At 39.0% G+C, this 22,561-nt stretch overlaps 1 protein-coding gene and 1 non-coding gene across 51 annotated transcripts in view; one reads left to right on the top strand and one right to left on the bottom strand.

Annotated features, from left to right (window-relative positions):
* LOC126370837 (microtubule-associated protein futsch) overlaps nucleotides 1-11,383 on the bottom strand; it is a 201,532-nt gene extending 190,149 nt beyond the window's left edge. For all 50 annotated transcript variants that reach the window (XM_050015860.1, XM_050015862.1, XM_050015871.1 and 47 more), the window contains exon 1: nucleotides 11,154-11,383. In XM_050015860.1, coding sequence (XP_049871817.1) covers nucleotides 11,154-11,310 — 157 coding nt within the window. In that variant the 5' untranslated portion in view covers nucleotides 11,311-11,383. The remainder of the gene's footprint in view (nucleotides 1-11,153) is intronic.
* A 10,847-nt stretch (nucleotides 11,384-22,230) lies between these two features.
* Nucleotides 22,231-22,302, top strand: Trnag-ccc (transfer RNA glycine (anticodon CCC)). Its single transcript has one exon. It is a non-coding gene; the product is annotated as a tRNA-Gly (tRNA).
* Nucleotides 22,303-22,561: the final 259 nt, after the last annotated feature.

The raw sequence follows: 22,561 nt of genomic DNA, 5'->3' as shown, positions 1-22,561 counted from the left end.
GGAATAGTCCAGGGTGAGTAACCAGTCTGTTAACACGGACTTTGCTACCGGAATAGAGCAGTCTACAATACAGCAAGACTTAGTTACTGCATTGTAAGTGCGAGATCTCACAAACTCTCCAAATCTACTCGCGAAAGCCGTGTTAACAGTCGGCAAAGGCACACTGTAAATGCGTTTTTTTAACAGTTCTTTATATGTGTCAGAATTTAATATGTGTTTGTGGGTGATTATACATGTCTTTAGAATAAATAACTGTCGAATTGTTAGTACCTTGGCTTCCTTATACAAGGTGTCTGTGGGGTATCTGTAGGGTTTCTTTAGCATTACTTTTAGAACTGATCTTTGTGCTCTCTCTGCATCCTTGATCTTAGTTTTTGCAGCACTACCCCAAACGGAGACACAGTAGCTGGCAACCGACTGACATATAGCTATATAAACAGATCTTAAAAGAGTTTTATCCGCACACGACCTTAGTTTCTTATTAGGACATTACAGGCAGATTGTCCGAGAGAAACATGAACTGTGCTTCGGAAGGTCCCGATTACTACTTAGGTACTAATGTACTAAATTGAAAACAGATTTTCCCAATAAAATAGAGAAAAGTCCCAGATATTCAGATGCTGTGATAGCGAGATAAACCAGATCAGAGCGGCGCTAGATGCGCGATAGTCTCGGTGTACTCCCGCGCAGTTCGTACGTCTATTAATCACCGGACACGTGGCCCCAGGGAGGTAGCTAGGGCGGAAATCTTGGGGCCGCAAACGCCGATGGGCGCTACTGACCAATATTTATTAGGTACACATGCATACTCTAGTTTAAGAGCCACGCTCTTGTCGGTGTAGCATTCTCCATTATTTTCTTGTTTTCTTTTATATTAAGTGCAGTTCACTAACACAGATCCCTCATTCAGCGCTTATCACTATCGACCCGCTAGGGTCGATTAATCCTTTCAATATTCTTCCTCTCAGACGACGCCCTCAGCCGAGGTTCGCGCCCAACAGGGCACCTTCAGGCATGTTGTCTTAAACCTTGTACCGGGTGAGAGCCTTCAGCGCTCCCCATTTGTCCGGCCAAGTAGTTAATGCCATCTGCGGCAAATCTACAATAAGTCACGTCAAAAAAAAATCACTAACACAGTTCGCTGGAGCATTATAGACGGCGATACGACTCACTACCGATCACTAACTGAAATGCACTCCTTACGTGTGTTTATTTTCTTCCTTTATCCAATATTGGAATTTCGCCGCAGGCGCAAGCGACCCTAGCGACGGCACTGTGACTAGACTTTCTTGCGCCGTCGCACGCCACATGCAAATATTATCGTGAAACTACTCTGACGGAACCGCGTCGCCCGCGCCGGGAAGCATTTGATGTTTCCAACATGTATACTTAGTAAGACTCAATCGGCTTCCTATAATGTTATTAATTTGCATAATTTATGTGCTATTGAACTATATCCGAATGTGCTCGCAAGTTCATGTATGGATCATAGAATGACACTCGCTGGAAAAAAGCACGAGGATATCCAAGAATATGTAATTTCGGAGGCTTGTGCCCTAATCTGTAATTGGGTAGTATTCTCAGTGTTCCTCCGGTTAGGGTTATACTTATTCTGATTACTAAAGACAGATCTAAAAAGTCGAAAAATTTTGTCTATTCAAATTATTCGTGAACTTTAATCAAGAAAACCGTAATAATAAGTCCGACATGTTCTCGCATTTTTCTATGACGTCATAGTGTTTTTTCATAGTAATTTCGGGTTTTGACGTTTAGTAAAAAGTAACTATTAATTTGAAAAGTTGGGAGCTAGCCTATTAGGCTGTATTTGGTTATAGGGCTGGCTGGCTGTCCACATCTGTTAACAACTCATTCACAGAGTGAGAATAGGATCACTCCTAATGAGTCCCTTGAATGAACTTAGACACTGTCCACGTTATGTTAGCATTTAGATATTTTGGGTAAGAGTATTTTGAAGTTCATGGTTTTTATAGTTCAACTATTGAATCATCACCCTAGCATCATACCGTTTTTCACAGGGTCCGCTTACCTAACCTGAAGATTTGACAGGTCCAGTTTTTTACAGAAGCGACTGCCTGTCTGACCTTCCAACCCGCGAAGCGAAAACCAGCCCAATACAGGTTAGGTCACATACCTCCGAAAATGCATTTCTCGGGAATGTAGGTTTCTTCACGATGTTTTCCTTCACCGCTGAGCACGTGATAATCATTTATGATCCAAACATGAATTCGAAAACAAAGTCGGCAATCATTGGTTTAGGCCTGTGTTGGATTCGAACCTGCGACCACAAAGTGAGAGGCAAGCGTTCAATCAACTGGGCTACCACGACTCCCAACCAATTTCAACTATTGAATATGCTTTTTAAATACATTGTGGCCTAGCATAAGTCATGCTTACCCAGTAAACGCCTATTCGCTACGGACAACAATGGTATCATGATATCAAATATAAAAAATGTATCGACTCACGACAGAATAGTAAAATACCTACGTTTTTTGTAGATCGCTCGACCTAACTTTCACTGAGTTTTTATAAAGTGTTCGAAGACAGCGACTGTTGAACAATTTTTACCCAAATAGGCTATTAAATGTCTATGTAAATATGATGATAGGTCGTGTAAATTAAAATTAGTTCCTCGTTTTCTGAAATAAGAAAGAACACTTACTGAAATAAAATTATTTGTAAGCAAAAAGTAACTCACTCTTCCGCCATACCGATAAACGTCATGGCATAATAAAATTAGCATTCTCCATGCTACCTTTTAGGGAACAATAGGGCATTTGGCACCATTGTATTGGAACTATTATTTTAGAACCATTATTTGGAACCATTATTTTGGAGCCATAATTTTGGAACAGACAAATGCGGCCACTCTTAAGTTAAAAATACAGGACTGAAGAAAGAAAATTTGTAGTTACACTCACGAACACGTTATTCAAAATCCTAGTAAACTTCAATACTTCGTCGCAGAATGCCCCTTTAACTAAATATCCCTTTCGCAAAGTGACCCTTTTGCTATTACAAAGGCGTTAGGTCATAGTGACCAAAATTATCTAAGACTCGCGAGAGGGAAACTTTACGATAGAGTCATTCGGTTTGACGAAGCTTTAAAAATAATAATAATTAAAATAAAATAAAATCATTTTGTTTCAGGCATGTAACCCATATTTACATTATTAAAATACAATTAAAATTCCAAAAACAATAAAACAAAATAGTAAAATTAAATTAAGTTAAAACTAAATCAAATTAGAAAAAAGAAGTTGATATAAGTAATTATAATATTAAGTAAATATTCAGTCAGTCACTACCAATAACAATAACTAATACTATCATTACAGGCTTAGCTTATTGCCCTACTGCTCCGACCATATATAATATTTAAATACGTCATAATTTAGATGTACCCTTGTCGTATTGTGGCTTCTGACGTCGAAAATAAACGATACCAACTATCCAACTTTGTCTGTCGGCCATTTGCAAATTAGTCGCCGCGCTCGACTTCGGCAGATTATTTTCACAGCCGTCCAACTGCAATTATTACTCGTTATCACGAAAGTTTTTGATGTTTATTTGCTTAATTATCTATGCTTAGTCATCATCATCAGCCCATTAACGTCCCCACTGCTGGGGTATGGGCCTTCCCTGGTGGATAGGGAAATCGGGCCTTAAACCATCACGCGGGCCCAGTGCGGATTGATGGTTATTAACAACTGCTAATGCAGCCGGGACTAACGGCTTAACGTGCCTTCCGAAGCACGAAGGAGTTCGAGATGAAAACTTTTTTTTTTAATGCGCCACCGAGCTCCTCATGTATGCTTAGTATTTTGTCGCAATTGGGCAAGTGTAGATCTTTTTTTTTATCTTCAAAATGAGTGATTCAATATAGGCGAGCGTGCATAAGAGTGGAAGTAACGAAATTGATGTGTCAGGATCGTAGTAAGTGGGATTCCACGGTCTCTGCCTACCCCAACGTGAAATAGGCGCGTTGTGTTGTCGTGTTGATTGTGAGGTGGAATACAAACCTCATCAACCCTGGTGTCAGGGTTATTACTGAGCCGCCAATGGCCCCTGAAATGGCCATGGTATTTACGTAATCAAAGGACAATATGCAGCCACTTCCAAAAGTCCCAAGGAACAGAAATAATTCGCAAAGTTAGCTCGTATGAACCACATAGAACTGGATTAAACTTCAAATGAGACGTCGCAACGGAAAGTTTACGTAATAACACAACCCAGTGAGAGCCACTTGATCCATCCCCAGGAGTATCTCGGCCAAAATCTGCCCGGAAATTGGAATAGGGTACGAAAGCGTCAGGACATGGAAGATTATAGCCTCTCATATTACCGAGAGCTATCCGCCCGCGATTTCGTCCGCGTGGATTTCGGTTATTGCGTGCAACGATTTTCTTTCGGAAAAAACTACGGGATAAAACCTATCATAATTCATTATAATTTATTCCTCTGAAATGTGATACAATATTTCACACATTTCACCTTTTAAATAAGTAATTTGTTTAATGTCTCTTGAAGAAAAAATATTTATTACAATATTGCCCTTACCCGGGCTTAAAACCCGGACACTTATAAGGCAAGAGATAGAGTTACTTTTGCTTTTAGAATATTAGGATATTAAGTAGTAGGTATTATGGATTTGACGAAGATTACGCGTCAGCCGCGCAACTCTGTAATCTCATAACCCGTCTCATCCTCCAACCTTCACTTGAAGGTCTTCGAAGTTACGCAGCCGAGCGACCGGCAAAAATTTAAAAGTGGAACACCGTAATTTGTTAATAGATTTATTTCTAAGCAGTTTATAATCGGATTGATTTTTAAATAAGTAGAGGTAAACGTCAGGACCGCCGATGTAGTATCACATATCTTAATAATACAGGATGTTAGAGACATCGTAACGAAAACTTTGAAGGATGATTCAGACCATGAATCTGAGTTGATATCAAGAGGAATTTTCCGTCGCAAAGGCAAGGACAGCGACGCTACCTACTTCATTTGTCGCCCTCTCGGAGAACCTTCCACCGGGTTATGAGCTGACTAGACTGACCAGGTAATCTTTAAATAGACTCCGACACAGGTTGGCCGAAGTAAAGATAACCTGTCCAGGTGGAGTTTTCTCAACGGATCGGACCTGAGCTGCGTGTGTAGTGTTACGCCACAGACCATGGCTTATCTTACATCTAGCCCCGCGTGCCCTGATACCTGTACGCGAGAGAAGCTGATGAATGCCACCGGAAATGCTGTCCGAGTGGCAAAATACTGGGCTGAGAAAATCTGAATGCCATCGAAGCGACAAGAAGAAGAAGATTGTCTAAAAAAGCAATGGTGTCTATTTGGGCAACGACCAACATAATTTGACAGGATTAAAACTACCTCCATCTCTTTCTTGCACGTATTGTTAGTAAAGGAAAACACTAAATTAAGAGCTGTCAGATTAATATTAGGTTACATTTGTGTCCTCCCGAATATACACCATTATCTTTCCACATCGCGTATCTTTTGGAAAACTTTTTGTAGCAGAGTTTTGCCAACCTTGAAAATCGGAATTTTTCACGTCTTTCTTCGTTCTTTTCTATTATAATACTGTCTAAAATTATTTTGATTTATGATGGATATAGTCATACGAGCGCGCGTGATGTGTTTTCATGTCTAAGTGCACTTAGTACATGCGAAATTTCTTTACGAGGCCAGTTTTCGTGCGTCGAATTCTTACAAAGTATATCTCTCTATGTTATAAAATTGATGTATGCTTTATGCTTGTGTTATACTGTGGTATATAACTTCTATAATATGGTAGGAAAGGCGTCAAAAGATCGCGAGGAGTGGAAATCTGTTATTCGAACCCTAAATCCCAACAGGGTTAAAAAGGATTAGAAGAATAGAAGAATAATTGTTTTAAGTTTACGCGGTTATTATCATAATTAAAGCACATAATAACGGGTTCTTACCGCGTTTAAATGGGGATATGAGACTCCCTCAGAGGGAGGGGGTAAGGACCCGTTATTATGTGCTTTAATTATAGAAGAATAATTATGGTAGATGCGTATCTCTATTGCATGCTGCATTATTTTTTACAAAAACTTTTCTCTTTCAAATGGGTTTACTCCTGACACCTTCTCTCTCTTAAATATACACAAAGACTTCAACATAACTGGGGAGCAGAGAGTGTATGAACTGTACAGTCATGAGCAATATAATGTACCCACTTTAGGTTTCTGTCGCACTAACATTATTTGACATTTAATGAGACTTACAGTTCAATTTGTCAAAAAAGTTAAAGTGACATGGTACCAAAGTGTATACATTATTATTGCTCGTGACCGTACACCTCTGCCTACCTCTTTAGGGATACAGGCGTAGAGTGTATGAACTGTACAGTCATGAGCAATATAATGTACCCACTTTAGGTTTCTGTCGCACTAACATATTTAACATTTAGTGAGACTTACAGTTCAATAAATTTGTCAAAAATGTAATGTGACATGGTACCAAAGTGTATACATTTATTATTGCTCGTGACCGTACACCTCTGTCTACCTCTTTAGGGATACAGGCGTGATGCCATGTACCATATTTAGGTCAATATATTACATGAAATGATATTTCACTTTTTAACCCGACCAGACCAGAGTCAATTTAAAAATGATAATTTCCTTCGTATCATAAGTGGCTGCAAGATGTCTCCTGATTACTTGTGGCTCTGCTCAACCTATTAGGGATCACCACTTGTTATATACGTGTTTATCGTTTAGGTTCTATGACGATCTTGTGACGTAGCGAGTAGGCGCCGCTACTTTAAAAGCGCACCCCTGATGCCGGGCAGCAGCGGTATCAGTACTGGTTGGAGGCCGAGGAAATGGATTCTGGTAGGGCTCTAGCTAGAACATCGGTCGGTGTACTGCGGAACGGAAGGCGATTGGGGCAACCACCGTTCTACACGCCCTATCTATGGAGTAATGGCGATTACGCCACCGACAAGAGCGCAACTCTTAAATAAAGAGAGAGATCGTTTAGTAAATTGACCTGGTATCCAACTACTTATCATGTTATTCATCCCATTATTCCCCTAGCATTATCCCGTTTTTCATAAGGTCCGCTTATCTAACCTGAAGATTTGACAGGTCCGGTTTTTACAGAAGCGACTGCCTGTCTGACCTTCCAACCCACGAAGGGAAAACCAGCCCAATTCAGGTTAAGTCACATACCTCCGAAAACGCATTTCTCGGGAATGTCGGTTTCCTCACGATATTTTCCTTCACCGCTGAGTTCGTGATAATCATTTATGTTCCAAACATACACACGCAGACACACGTTATCACGTAGTTTATAAATTCATATTGTTGTCATTAGTTGACAGGAATAGATTGCTGCGGCGCAATAAGGACGCCTTTTATATTATACTCCTTTTAATGTAAATATATTTGATTGTTTTATGTGCAATATAAAATATTTAATTAGATAATACATAAGCCATGTCAGGGGCCTTTGGCGGCTTAATCATAACCCTGACACCGGGGTTGATGAGGCTGGTATTCCACCTCACAACCCACACGATAAGAAGAAGTAAAAAAATATTTGTTTAATGTGGTTGTAGAAAGACAATGTCACGATCGAAGCAAACGGATTCTCATATTCTCTGCTTACCTCCGTGGGAAATAGGCGTGAGTTTGTATGTAAGCATGTATTATAATCAAATAAGTAAGTAGTTTGTGCCGAGATTTTTCTTGCAGCTACTTTTCCCCGGCTATACAGGTTGTGAGAATCTGCAGTGGATTTAGGCGGATGAGACAGTGGTTGAACAAAACATAATATTACATAAAAATAAACAACCTATGTACGTCCCACTGCTGGGCACAGGCCTCCCCTCAATCAACCGGTGGGGGCTTGGAGGTGCGGGTTGGTGGAGAGCCGGGACCAGCGTATATATAAACCACATTATTATTATGTAAAACATATTTATAACTTATGCAAAGAATTACGATTCAAAGTGTGCGATTCAAACTGCGAGTATGTTGCCTAATGAATACAATTTTTGACTTTGATATCAAATATTCGCTATTCTATCGTGTGGCTTGTGAGGTGGATTACCAACCTCAGCAACTCTGGTGTCACGGTTGTTATTGAGCCGCCAAAGGCCCCTGAAATGGCTCATGTAATAACTACTTACATCAGTAAGTAGTAACCGGGACCAACGGCTTAACTTGCCTTCCGAAGCATGGATCATCTCACTTCTTAACAATCAGGTGATCAGCCTGCAATGTCCTAACTAAACTAGGGATCACAAAGTGATTTGTCCCCGCCGGTATTCGAACCCGGGACCTCCGGATCGTGAGCAGACCGCTCAACAACTGGACCACGGAGGCCGTTAATACTATGTATCATTATCATCAGCCGTACGACGCCCACTGCTGGGCATAGGCCTCCCCCAAGGATCTTCACCAGATCGTCGGTCCACCTTGTAGCGGGCCTACCCACTGAGCGTCGTCCGACACGTGGTCGCCATTCTAGAACCTTTCCGCCCCAGCGGCCATTGGTTCTCCTCGCTATGTGTCCTGCCCACTGCCACTATAACGTATAAATGAAGTAAATATTCGAAATACAATTAGAAATGAATAATCCCAAGTGGATGTCACCTTGAACTATATGTTGCTTCCGTGTCAATGCGGCATTACATGACGGAATTTTCACCGACTCCTACTAATACACCGGATCTATTAGCACACCGTTCCTACCTTTAGTCCACATCACATCCTAACAGCAAATTCAATAGGCTAGTTTCCAACTAGTCAAATCAGTTACTTTTTACTAAACGTCAAAACACGAAATGACTATGGAATTTGTATGAAAACGCACACTGTGACGTCATAGAAAAATGTAACAAAATGTCGGACTTATTGTTACGTTTTTCTTGATTAAAATTAAAAAATAAGTTACATAGAGAAAAGATAAAGTTTTTCGTTAGTTTTAGATGTGTCTTTATTTAGTAATCAGAATTCCATAATTTATTTTGATCCTAGTTCACAACCCAATTATATTATAATATTATTCATTCGGTTTTTTTTTGACGCCACTTATTGTAGATTTGCCGCAGATAGCATTAACTACTGGGCCGGACAGCGCTGAAGGCTCCCACTCGGTACAAAATTTAAGACAACAGGCCTGAGGGTGCCCAAAATAAATTATTTTATTACAACAAAATAAAAATAAATAATTACAAAAGACTCTTAACTGGAAACATGGCAAATGGCGACCTTATCGCTACCTCCACTACCTAAAGGTTATACCTCTATTAGTATATACATAGGTTCTAATATTATACAGATGTATAATTTTGAGGAGTAGTATTATAAAGAGATATCTTCCCTATCTAGGTAATATTATGTCTGGATTGAAACCGATGAAATGCAGTCGCAAATGTCCTTTTCAAAGCAATGAACTATCTATTTGGCCGTTCGCTAACAGCGTGTCATTCGGATCGTTAACACTTTGGGATGTATATCATTAGTGACTGCCTAGTGTCTGCCGTCTACCCATCCCACTAGAGATACAGGCGTGACTTTATGTAGTTATTTATGTACAGGATAAGTAAGATACATTTAGCTTAGGATACAAAGACCCCGTCGACTAACATTTTGCCTAAAAACGATGTAGAGTCTATTTACTATGTTTGTCGACACAAAACTTCGATTTCTTTCAATTAATTATAATAATTTTAATAATTAATTTAATTTTAATAATTATAATATAATGTAATAATGAATTACACTTCTCTTTCACTTCTTTTCTTTGTGAGACTGTTCTTTGTTTGGTAAGGACATTGCAGGCTTGAATCACCTGATTGTCCAAGAAAGAAAGATGATTTCGTGCTTCGGAAGGCACGCTAAGCCGTTGGTCCCGGGCTACTAGCCCAAACACCTCCACCAACCCGCAGTGGAGCAGCGTGGTGGCTCCCCCAGCAGTGGGACGTTTATGTTTTGTTGAGGCTGTTTATGTTTTATGTTTTTTATGAATTACGTTATAATTACATGTCTAGAGGTTTTGTTAACAAAAATCAAATCCGTGTCATATACACGATCTATCTAGCCTTAATGCCGTTTTCCGGAGTCTGCATACCTACCCTGAAGATTTGACAGGTCCAGTAATTACAGCAGCGGCTGGCAATCTGATTGTGCAACTCTAATAATAATGAATATCGATAAAGTGAAAGAGAGTTTCGGATCACACCAATGTATATAAGAAAGTTTTGTTGATAATAGATCTTGGAATATTTCGGATTTTTTGCTGTTAGTTACCTAGAAACTATTTCTTACGTTCGTGTTTCAGGTATGCCGCTGGCACATGCAATATTAGGTAATGTGCTAACTCGCAATAACGTCAACCATTCGGTACACTACAACTTTCCGTCGGCACTTTTATAACTTTATAATTGTGGTCATAAAACGGTCGGTTACAATCGACTTTTTTCAACGAATAAGCTGCATTGTTACGCCACATTTGACCCAATTTTACCCGTCGTATTCCCAAGTTTGATTAATTATAGATTCGGATTACAGTTGGTATTATAGTTACTGAGGCGCGACCCGGCGCCCGCCGGCTGATTATTTATTTACAAAACTGACGTAACTCTACTTACTTTCTTATTGACTGCGGAACACCCGCAGATACATTAAAACCGGGCACCAAGTGACGTCACGGATGACGTAACAGGACACAGACAAAGCCACGGCACAAAAACTAATCATTCAGAACCCGCGAGCCGCAGTCACGGCTTTTTGCACCCCACTTATTAAGTGTTACCATAAAAACGATGTAAGTATTTTAATAAGAACCAATCCGACGTCTAAATTAGCAACATAATAAGAAGTTATTCAACCGATTAAAAAAAACACAATTAGCACACTTTCCCACATTTTATTTTCAGTAAAACCGAAGGAGAAAGTGTGTTTAGTGACGCTAAAAAAATGACATCAAAGCGAAAATACGAACCGCAACCGGCTAATTGGATTCGATCGAGAATCATTTGAATTCCTCTCGCAATACCGGCACCGCTGTCAGTTTGACAGTTGCAGTTTTTTCAAGCACCGGACCAGCGCGAACAGCCTAGTTCAATTAGGACTCACCTTTGACAAGTCGCTGCAGAATAATCTCCTTGTGCTCGTGTGTGTGGGGTTCCCCGATCACAGCGAGTAGATAGCATCCCGTTAGGGGGCTCGGTGGGGGGACGGAGGCGGAGACCTCCGTGCCCAGAGAGAGGGACCGTTCATCCTCGTGGTCCATCGCCGACGGCGACGCCGGCGCGACTGCCGACGGAGCGCCGAGGGGAGACCGTGCGACCGACCGCTCGGCTCGAGAACTGCGCTCGGAATGGCGACCACCGGCCGGCCCGCCGCCGCGTGCGCGCGCAACCACATCGACCGACTGCGATGCGCGCTACGCAGACGCGCCGGCGTCTCAACTCAACCCCCTAATTTCTCCACCCTTCTAGCTTACCAATTTTCCCGTCACCAAAAAGAGATGCAAGATAAGGGCGTACACAGAAGCTTTTGTAGGTTGTCCAGCGCACGCCACACGTGATCTGCATTGCGTCTAAACAACCCGGCTGGATAACCTCGGTGCTCAGCTGTTCTTCGCTTACAATCGATAATGGAATGATTTGACATTTGCCGGCATTCTCCCGGTTGGTCTTTGAGCCGTTGTACAGGTCCGGGGCTAAATTTGGGAACACTCAGAGGGTACAACTTTGACTCAGTTGAGGAAGCTCTATTATCTTGTTTGGTTTCCTCGATATTTTACAAATCTTAATAACATTTTTTTTGCACTTACAAAGCTTGAGTTTGAGAAAGGTCGCGGTATCTTTAAGGACAGGTGAATAGATACCGTGACAAGATCAAAGACAGCCGATGTATCGAAAGAAATAAGGACAAAGGATGAAACGAAATAAAGAAAATTTTATTTTTCTTTTAATCCCATCGTGATCAAAATATTTTTTCCACATTTTTGTGATATGGGAATATACAATTATAGACAGTCCTGCAAATTAAATCTACTAACCTAGCCATCTTGAAATGCTAAGGTTGGCAACCAGTAAAGCAATCTCCACTAAGTACCTTTTTTTTCGACGTGACTTTTTGTAGATTTGCCGCAAATGGCATTAACTGCTTGGCCGGAACTCGCCTACTTGATTGCTACTTGGATATTTGCTGAAATTTTGCGCGCCGAAGATATCCTTCTGTGACAAAAATGGTGTTCTTTTTACTAATATTTTTTTGCAAGAACGGAAGCTGTTTCAGTGGCGTTTGGCGCACCATGGGATATCTGCAGAAAAATCCATATAAGACGAGTGTCTTTGTCGCCAAGATTCATAAAGACTCATAAATTCCTTTTTTCCTGTGTGAAAAGGTTTTCTGGAAGAAATTGCTGCCTTTTTATTCTGTACCTTGTGTTATTTGTGCTCATTAAAGTATAGCATAGCAAAATATAGTAAAGTAGTATTTATCTTATCTTAACATACATACATAGATAAACTCACGCCTATCTCCCACCGGGGTAAGTAGAGACTATGAAATTCCATTTGCTTCGATCCTGACACACTTCTATTGCTACCTCCACATTCATCAATCGTTTCATTTACGCACGCGGGGTCAGAGTATATCGTGCCTTTTCTAAGGATATCTTAAAGGTATTTCGAAGGTGATCTTATCTTAAAGTCCTATAAATATAGATGGATCTGTGCCATCGACACTAGAAGTGGAATTGATGTCGCGTATCAAGAAGTATACGAATTTCCGTCTCTACTGCCAGATCTACACGTCAATTACGATAATTGAATTTTCAAATTAGGGTTAAAAATAGCGCGGCGTGCTATCTGTGTTTTCAGTTCTGTCGGTCTTTGGACTAAAGTGTTGTCAAATCATATTAAATATACAATACAATACAACACAAATACACTTTATTGCACCAAAATAAAAAGGAAATAATTACAAAAAGACTCTTAACTAAGTACATAAATTAAATATATTTTATTAAATTATTATTGTTATTGTTGTTATGTATTGTTATTGTTGTTGTTTATTGTTGTTGTTATAATATATATTGTTGCACATAAACAGAGCATACAAATATTTAGCAACAGTACAAATAGGCGTCCTCCTTCTAGGCAACCACTACCAGGAATCAGCCATAGAATCACCCTCAGGCCTGTTGTCTTAAATTGTGTACCTGGTGAGAGCCTTCTGCTTTTCAAATTCAAAAATATCTTTATTCAGTTAATACATAGTTACACTTTGAATCGTCAATTTTTACATAACAAACGTCTTATCCGCCTAAAACTACTGCAGCTTCTCACAACCTGTATAGCCGGGGAAAAGAAGCTTCAAGAAAAACCTCGGCACAGGGCCCTAGACGTTCTTTAAAAAAATAAAAATAAACATAAAATATTGGTATACAATTGAGTAATTTAGCTGCCTAATATCAGTTCTCATGCATTCATATCTTCTAAATAATCACTAACTTTATAATAACCTTTTTTGTAAAGTTTTTGTTTAACTACTGTCTTAAAACAGTTGAAAGGCAAATTCTGAATGTCGATGGGTATCTTATTGTAAAAACTAAGCCATCTGCGGAAAGTCTACAATAAGTCAAAAAAAAATTGGAATTTCTAATAAGTACTTAAAATAAGGGTATTTTCGAAATTCTAAGAAATGATTAGATGAGGAAGTCTTTGGCAGTAGCCAAGTATGATGAAAGAAAACTAACATTTCTTTAGGTTCGTACTTATTGATTTTTAAAGCTATATTAGGGTAAGGGTGGTTCGTATTTCCGCGAACAGCTGGCCAATTAAGGTCATTGTCGCGTGCGGTGTCTGTATGGCGACGCACCGGGTCGATACGGTTACTGCCTGCCAAAATCGGCCTTAATAGTTTCTTTGGTTCGTGGATATTATTGACGTTAGGATATCTGGTGAAGTGTAATAGTTATAATGTGATATCCATCAAAATGTATAATAAACTCCCTAACATAAAATGAAGAAATATGGCTAAAATGTTGATATCGTTTATAATATATAATATGTTTTGTTGATTTTTTAATCAACAAACTGAACCTCGGCTCAGGGCATCATCTGAGAGGAAAAATATTTGAAATTATTAATCGACCCTAGTGGGTCGATAGCGATAAGCGCTGAATGAGGGAAATCGTCGACCACGCCGGCGAGGTCGGTATCAGGGTTTTGAAGTGTTTGTTGTCGCGAGCTGATTGGCCGCCTCTATGAGTAGAGTTATCGGGTCGTCGGGATCGTATAAAATATGCAGCGAATCTACAATAAGTTACGACAAAACATAGTTACGCACATTTCTCTTGTCATTAGGTACGCGGAACATCTATAGAGTTCTTACTGTGGGGCGATAAAGGTTTTGAACTTATAACAATCCCAATTTTATACTTAACGGCTCCGAAAAACCTTTCGCGTTCGAATAAATTACACAATTGCTTAAAATACAGTTGATTTTCCTCTTTTCCGATTAATCTCTCGCCACAAAGGGCGGTTTTTTCAAGGCCACTTCCCGTGGTGGAAGCTTATCCCAAAGATCAATAATGTCGACTGTAAAATACCCTTTTCTTCTTCTTAATCAAACGGAGCCATTCTGGAAGGCGCTTAAATTAAATCGTTATTGGAAGAGGACCCGCAGTGGAGCAGCGTGGTGGAGTATGCTCCATACTCCCTCCGGTTGATTGAGGGGAGGCCTGTGCCCAGCAGTGGGACGTATATAGGCAGTTTATGTTATGTTTATGTTATGTTATTGGAAGAGGAGGTCAGATTATCGGCTTCTTAGGTGGGGCGTTTGCTTGTTTTGAATATGTTAGTTTTTTATGATAATCTTCTTAGTTTTTCAACTTTGTGAAATATAAAAATATATTTCATTTTTGATCTGCTATTGTTGTCTTGCTCTCTAAAATTCCAACTACGTCCCATCGCCAACAGGTTTTTTTAGCATATTTTTTTTGCTTCAGGATCCCGATACGGACCCCGCCGGCGTGGTCGACGATTTCCGTCATTCCGCGCTTATTGCTATCGGTCCGATAGGGTCGATTAATTCTTTCAAATATAATCTCTAACAACTGAGCACCCTCTGGCCTGTTGTGTTAAATTTTATACTGAGTGAAAGCCCTCGCAACGCTCCCCATTTGTCCGGCCAAGTAATGAATGATATTCGTGACATTACAATAAGTCACGTCAAAAAAAAAAGAAATCCCACGCCGCTTGTGTCGCAGATTTTGCATGGAAGTTTGTAGTAGAAGTAGTATCAGTACTTGTCAGTTAGTTCCATTCAAATCCGTGGACTTCTTTTGTGGCGCGGACTATATTTTGAAAGAAAGAAAGAAAGAAACGTTTATTATAATTATATTTTAAATATAATTATCATCATCATCAGCCGTACGACGCCCACTGCTGGGCATAGGCATATAATTATATTATATTTTATATATAATTATATTATAAATTAATTAAATTAATTATTATTTATTTTTATTTTTTTGAGAATCATACATTTAATTTTTATCTTACAATACAAAAATTACAAACACAACAACACGAGCTAATTATAAATAGAAAACCTCCTCCAGCGCGCCACACTGAGAAAATAAAATAAATAAATAATTACCATTAATAATTAATTAAATAATTACTGTGAATATATAATTTAATTAATATATTGTGGGCTGGTGATGATGATTATCTTTAGTCTTCATTTTGTAACAAGTCGATACCTATGCTTCTTCAATGCTGTTTTCACTAACACCATTATTCTTTATTCTATGATAGTTGGCTCGACCATTATAGACGGCGAAACGGCTCGCCACCTATCACGTTACTTTAACAGTAAGCTCGGTGAGGTGTGGGTACTTAGTTCATCTTGCGATGAATGCATCTCTGACCCCAATTGGGATATAGGTATTAGCTTTTGTTTTGCTTCATTACACTTTCAGGGGGTAAAAAGGCCACATCAAAGTAATTCATCTAAAAAAGTAATATTGCTATTTGACATTTGTTTGCATTGCGCACATGCTTTTATATGCGCAAATTATGTCAAATTGCAATGTTGGTTTTTTAGATGAATGGTTTCGATGATTGATTGTTTTGGACTTTTCAGGCTTGAATCACCTGATTGTCCGAAAAAGTAAGATGATTCCGTGCTTCGGAAGGCACGCTAAACCGTTGGTCCCAGGCTACTAGCCCAAACACCTCCACCAAACCGCAGTAGAGCAGCGTGGTGGAGTATGCTCCATACCTCCTCCGGTTGATTGAGGGGAGGCCTGTGCCCAGCAGTAGGACGTTTATAGGCTGTTTATGTTATGTATGTTTATGGCCTTTTTAACCTCCCAGGACAATAGAATGAATACCGTTAGCGAAAAGATCTGCGCGATTCAATCGTGAGGAAACAAAACCAATGAAATACCTACATCCTGATGATTTACAGCTCTTACTAACCCTCATTTGGGATTCAGAACCTAAGCTGATTACATTATGTAAGCCGGATTAGGTAAAATATGCCGTGATTTTTCTAAACAGTATCATAAATCATCGTGTGTTTGGATGATCCCCAGGGTTGGACTGAACATTAGTTACAACAGTGATCTGTCACTGTCCTGCTAAAAGGATTTCGTCTTGACTTAGACCTGTTAGGCCAGGTGACAGTACTTACTTTTTCAAGGGTACATAATTATTTTAGATTACACCCTATGTAATTAAAACACATAATAACGGGTTCTTACCGCGTTTAAATGGGGATATGAGACTCCCGATATTACTTACTTATTATGTGTTTTAATTATGATAATAACCGCGTAAACTTAAAACAATGTTAACATTATGCTCACTCTAATAGTTTTGTAACTCTATGGTATAGCACGCGAGGTGCGTTTCGTATCACAATTTGACGGTTTCACTTCGATAAATTATAATCTACCGAAAAATAATACGTTAAATTGTAAGCAATATGATACGATTCATAATTATTCGACAGTTCACAATCTCGCGAGATTCATCTAACAATATTTACAATTTTACGGTGACATAATATGTCACCGTAAAATTGTAAATATTGTTATACACCCTATGTAATCCATATTTATACAAATAATTCTCAATAAAAATCAAGAAGCACTTCGGTTTTTTTAGAGTCACGATGGCCGGTCACTTGGCGTAGGTATTTTAAAATGAAAAAGTGCTCAATCATTGCTATTTGTGCCGCTGTCACCAGACATGCTTCCAACGTATTTTAGAAATTAAATAGTGTCGACACCAAACTTCCCAGATACCGACCCAGCCGGTGTGGTCGACGATTTCCCTCAATCAGCGCTTATCGCTATCGACCCACTAGGGTCGATTAATTCTTTCAAATATTGTTCCTTTCAGACGACGCTCTGAGCCGAGGTTCGCGCCCAACTGGGCACCCTCAGGCCTGTTGTCTTAAACGTTGTCTAACCTAAGAGAACTTAGGTTGGCTTAATCATTTATTCCCAGTAGACTTACCAGTTGAACTACTGGGACTTTCCTTCCCAATAGACTTACTGAATGGTAAAGTAAAGTAAATAAACTTTATGTACCTACTTAATAATATAATAATGTTGTGTGTTTGTGTGAGTGTGTGTGCGACTAAGTGCAAATTTGGTGGAAACCAGAGATAGCCCTACGTTAGGTCAACTTCGGATCAGAATCAATCAATAATAGTAAGACTTCGCTTTTCCCATTACTTTTACATAGTCAGAATTTTTCCAAAAAAATAATTGTACTGCATGTGTTATGTCTGATTGTTGAAATTTTAGTTCTGTGCAATAAAGTATATTTGATTTGATTTTTTTAAACATAGACCTTTAACTGGTAAAACTACTGGGAATGGGGGGCTTAAAGTACCTTAAAATTTCGACAGGTTAGCTTTTTTTAGAGAAGCGACTGCCAGTAACTTAGTAAAATTAGAAGGACTTCCGAAAGGAATTAGTAGGCAACAAGGAGACCAATTGTATTTCCATGCCTCCCGACCGCCTTGCCTTTAACGACGACTCTAATCAATACTTCGTGCCCCACAGTTTTATGAGCCTTCCTTTGTAGGTACAAAATCTGGTAATGATACTTAGTTGCCTACAAGACACAGACACTCTCCCACTGTCTACATACATTTACTAACGCTTGCAATACCAATGGGATGGGCAGAGCCACAGGCGGGAAAAGAAGACATCACCGAGCCACTTTTGATAGATATGATGTCCGCATGGCGACCACGTGTCGGACGACGCTCAGTGGGTAGGCCCGCTACAAGGTGGACCGACGATCTGGTGAAGGTCGCGGGAAGCCGTTGGATGCGGGCAGCGCAGGACTGATCGTCGTGGAGATCCTTGGGGGAGGCCTATGCCCAGAAATGGGCGTCGTACGGCTGATGATGATGATGTCCGCATGATAGCTGATAAGCCGGCCAAGTGGTTATACAGTACTAGGTGCACCAAAATTGTGTATGTTGGATTGTAGCACTGTTGTGGACCCACAACTAATGCACAACTTTAATGACACACACTGGTTACTGATAATTAATTTATTATTAAATTGAGGAGCACAATAATTGGTAGCAGAGAGAGGGAGAAATATTGCCATATTAAAATATAACAAAAAAAATATTGTTGGGTTGCCAACAGTGGTTAATGACATGTGCGGCAAATCACCATCATCTAACCTAACCTGAAGGTTTGACGAATATCGAATAAGAACGCCAAGAGACCGACCATTTTGACACTCCCGAATTTTTATTCAACATTACATGTTTGTGTTTTATTAAGTTTTAATTAGTTTTAATTTGAATTCAAAACATTAATAATTAAAAACCTAATTAATGGCCACTGTAAAATCACGTATATTTTTTATTCGCAATGAGTATTCGTCATGAACATTTGCGGCAAATCTAATCATCATTATCTAACCTAACCTGAAGATTTGACAAAATATCATATCTATCATAAAAGTAGCTGCGAGTTGTCTTCTGTTCGCTTGTGGCTCTGCCAATCAAATTCAAATTCAAAAATATCTTTATTCAGTAGGTAACATAGTTACACTTTGAATCGTCATTTTTTACATAAAGAATCTCATCCGCCTAAAATACTGCAGCTTCTCACAACTTGTATATACGGGAAAAAGAAGCTGCAAGAAAGACTTCGGCGCAGGGCCGTAGACGTTCTTTTAAAAATTAACATAAAATATTGTTAAGTGCAATTAAGGAATTTAGCTGCCTAATGTCAGTTCCCAGACAGTTAATCTCATGCATTCATATCTTCTAAATAATCACTAATCGTATAATAACCTTTTTTACGAAGTTTTTGTTTACTTACTGTCTTAAAACTGTTCAAAAGTAAATTCTGAATGTCAGAGGGAATCTTATTGTAAAACGTATACATTTCTAAAAGATTTAGTAATTTTATGCAATCGACTTGAAAGAATAGTTTCACCAAGGTACCTATAAAGATAAAGATTTTTATTGTGTATAAGTACCTACAAAATTATGGCGCCAGTTTATGTGGGTATGTATATCAAGAAAGAAAGAAAAAGGCGTTTTTATAATCTGTTGTCTTATCCGTTTGAAGCACAATTAGGTACATTTTCTTCGTATACTTACTTACTTACTTAAATTAAATTTTAACAGAGCATCTGTAGTTGTTGCAAATTTGCGTGTTCCCAATTTTGGGGGAGTGTTGGCAGCAATGGTTTGGCAGTGTGCTATGTTTTCAAATGAGGGTCGTCCGCAATAGGCCGCATTATGTTGAACAGTACAATCACCATAGCAGATTTTCGTAGGTTAATAATGTAACCACTACCAATACTAATGTCAACTTATAATTATGACAACTAATGGTTCATAATTTCACCACTGTTTAAAAATAATTCGCTGGGCTCAGTGACTGAACTTTTGCTCTTTGACTGTACATACATACATAACGGGTCAAACACATGGGTCATACTTCTTTTTGCTTCGCCGCAGTCGGGTGAAAACGATATAACTCTAGGGAGATGATGAATCTCTACCTATATTCCTTTAACTTTACGCCTCTAATTCCTATTGGGGGTAGGTAGGTTAAATTCAAATTCAAAAATATCTTTATTCAGTAGGTAACATAGTTACACTTTAAATCGTCAATATTTACATTACGAACGTCTCATCCGCCTAGAACTACTGCAGATTCTCACAACCTGTATAGCCGGGGAAAAGAAGCTGCAAGAAAAACCTCGGCACATGGCCCTAGAAGTTCTTTAAAAAAAAACAATATCAGTTAGGTAATCGTAAAACCATCGTTCCCGATATAGGAAGACAATTGTGTCAATCAATACACTGTTCCGATAAACGGACAAAAAGGCCTAAAATCGATTAAGGTCAAAGGAACAATTTATTTTAGTGTCGTTGAAAAACCTTGAACTTTTTGGGTATTTATAAAGCTAACATAACATAACATAACAAATACTTTATTGCACAAACAGGAAAAAACTAAATACAAAACAAAAGAGAAATAGAATTAGTACAATAGGCGGCCTTATTGCTAAGTAGCAATCTCTTCCAGGCAACCTTTAAGTATAGGAAATATTGAATATTATGTAATATAGCGGGATAGTGCAGCATGGGAATACTTGTACATATAAAAATAAATACACTTTCGACTACATAAACTACATAATAATAATACACATAATTATAATTGTTATAATAAATAAATATCACTACTTAAACTACTACATATACTATGGAAGAAAAGGAGTAGATAGATTATGAAGAAACTACTAGATTTCTTTTTAGATTTCATTCTATGAGTTTGAATTCATATTTGCATCATAAATAAATGATATCAGGTGCGTCCGGTTAATGGGAATAGGCTAGCCACCTTTTACATGGGACATAATCATAGCTGGCGAGGAGTAGGTTCTTCTGCCTACCTCTTCGGGGATACAGGCGTGATATTATGTTACGATGTGTTTTGCGGTTACAAACTGGAAAATCAGACCCATTTCTTTTTTATTTTACTCGAACAACAGTACGTGGCTAGCCGAAATAATGCAACTCAGTAACAAAAGTAGTTTCAAAACAGTATGCCTGACTGCCAGGTATGATGTCTGATAGCAATGTACTATCTGGCAGATATGTTCTGGAGCTTCTTTTGCATTTTTGACGTGCAAAAATACGATAAGATATTTGCCTTAGATAACATTAACTACTTGGTCGGATCAACACCTCTACCAACCTGCACTAGAGCAGCGTGGTGGAGCATGCTCCGTACCTCATCCGGTTGTTTGGGAGGAGACCTGGGCCCAACATTCAATTTCATTTATTCCCTAAACAATATACATTGTGCTGGAATGTCTTACAAAATAAACAGATATCACATTGTAGGGATATAAATATGGAATTTAGAATGATTATTATATGTAAGTATTACTTCAATGTCAACAATATTAAAACATAAAAAATAAATAAAAATACAGCAAATGGACATTGCTGTGAAATGTGAAAGATTGTGAACATAGAAATAAATGAATATAATATATATAAATGTCAAAAAAAAACGAAATATAAAAAATTGATATCAATCAACACTGACAAAATCGACAATGTCAGACCGTAGCCGTATATCACGTCATCACTAATTTAAGAGCCATACTTTTGTCGATGTAGCATTCCCCATGCTTCTTTTTTTAGGGAAAAATAGGGCAGTGGTTTCCCTCTTGTCTTCCGCCCCGCATTACTCTGAGCGCCCAGAGTAGTCTATTTCAAAGCCGTACTAGGACTCCAGTCCTCCGCCTCTGAATAGTACTGACAGTTACTGCTGCCCTCTATCGGGTTCTAGGTTACAGTCCCTGTGACTTGCCCCTTCCGTCCTAGATAACAACACCCTATATACCTATATATCTCTACCTGTGTGATATCTGCTATTACTTTAATGACGTTACAATTACAATAGCCTAGAAACAAGGACCATTTCACAATAACCCCTATTTTGCAATTTGTTAGTGACAAAACTACATTTCGGCCATTGGATGACGCAGCGTGGTTTGCAAAAACTGAGGCCGATGACCTCTCGAGCTATTGCGAACTTTAACCGACTTCACAGAGCGGATCTTTGTTTGCTCAGGTTAAATTGGGTGCGTTTATTTGTTACATTATCACTACAGTCTCTTTGGTCCAGTGGTTGAGCGTTGGACTCCCGATCCGGAGGCCCCGGGTTCGAATCCCGGTTGGGACATATCACAAAAATCACTTTGTGATCCCTGTTTGGTTAGTACATTACAGGCTGATCATCTGATTATCCGAAAGTAAGATGATCCGTGCTTCGGAAGGCACGTTAAGCCGTTGGTCCCGGTTAGTATTTACTGATGTAAGTGAATAATAGTTACATGAGCCATGTCGGGGGCCTTTAGCGGCTCAATCATAACTCTAACACCAGGGTTGATGAGGCTGGTATTCTACCTCACAACCCATACGATAAGAAGAAGAAGGCATTA

The sequence above is a fragment of the Pectinophora gossypiella genome, chromosome 11 (genome assembly GCF_024362695.1).
Source record: "Pectinophora gossypiella chromosome 11, ilPecGoss1.1, whole genome shotgun sequence".
In the NCBI taxonomy this organism is placed as follows: Eukaryota; Metazoa; Arthropoda; class Insecta; order Lepidoptera; family Gelechiidae; genus Pectinophora; species Pectinophora gossypiella.
This window is presented reverse-complemented; position numbering and strand designations above follow the sequence as displayed.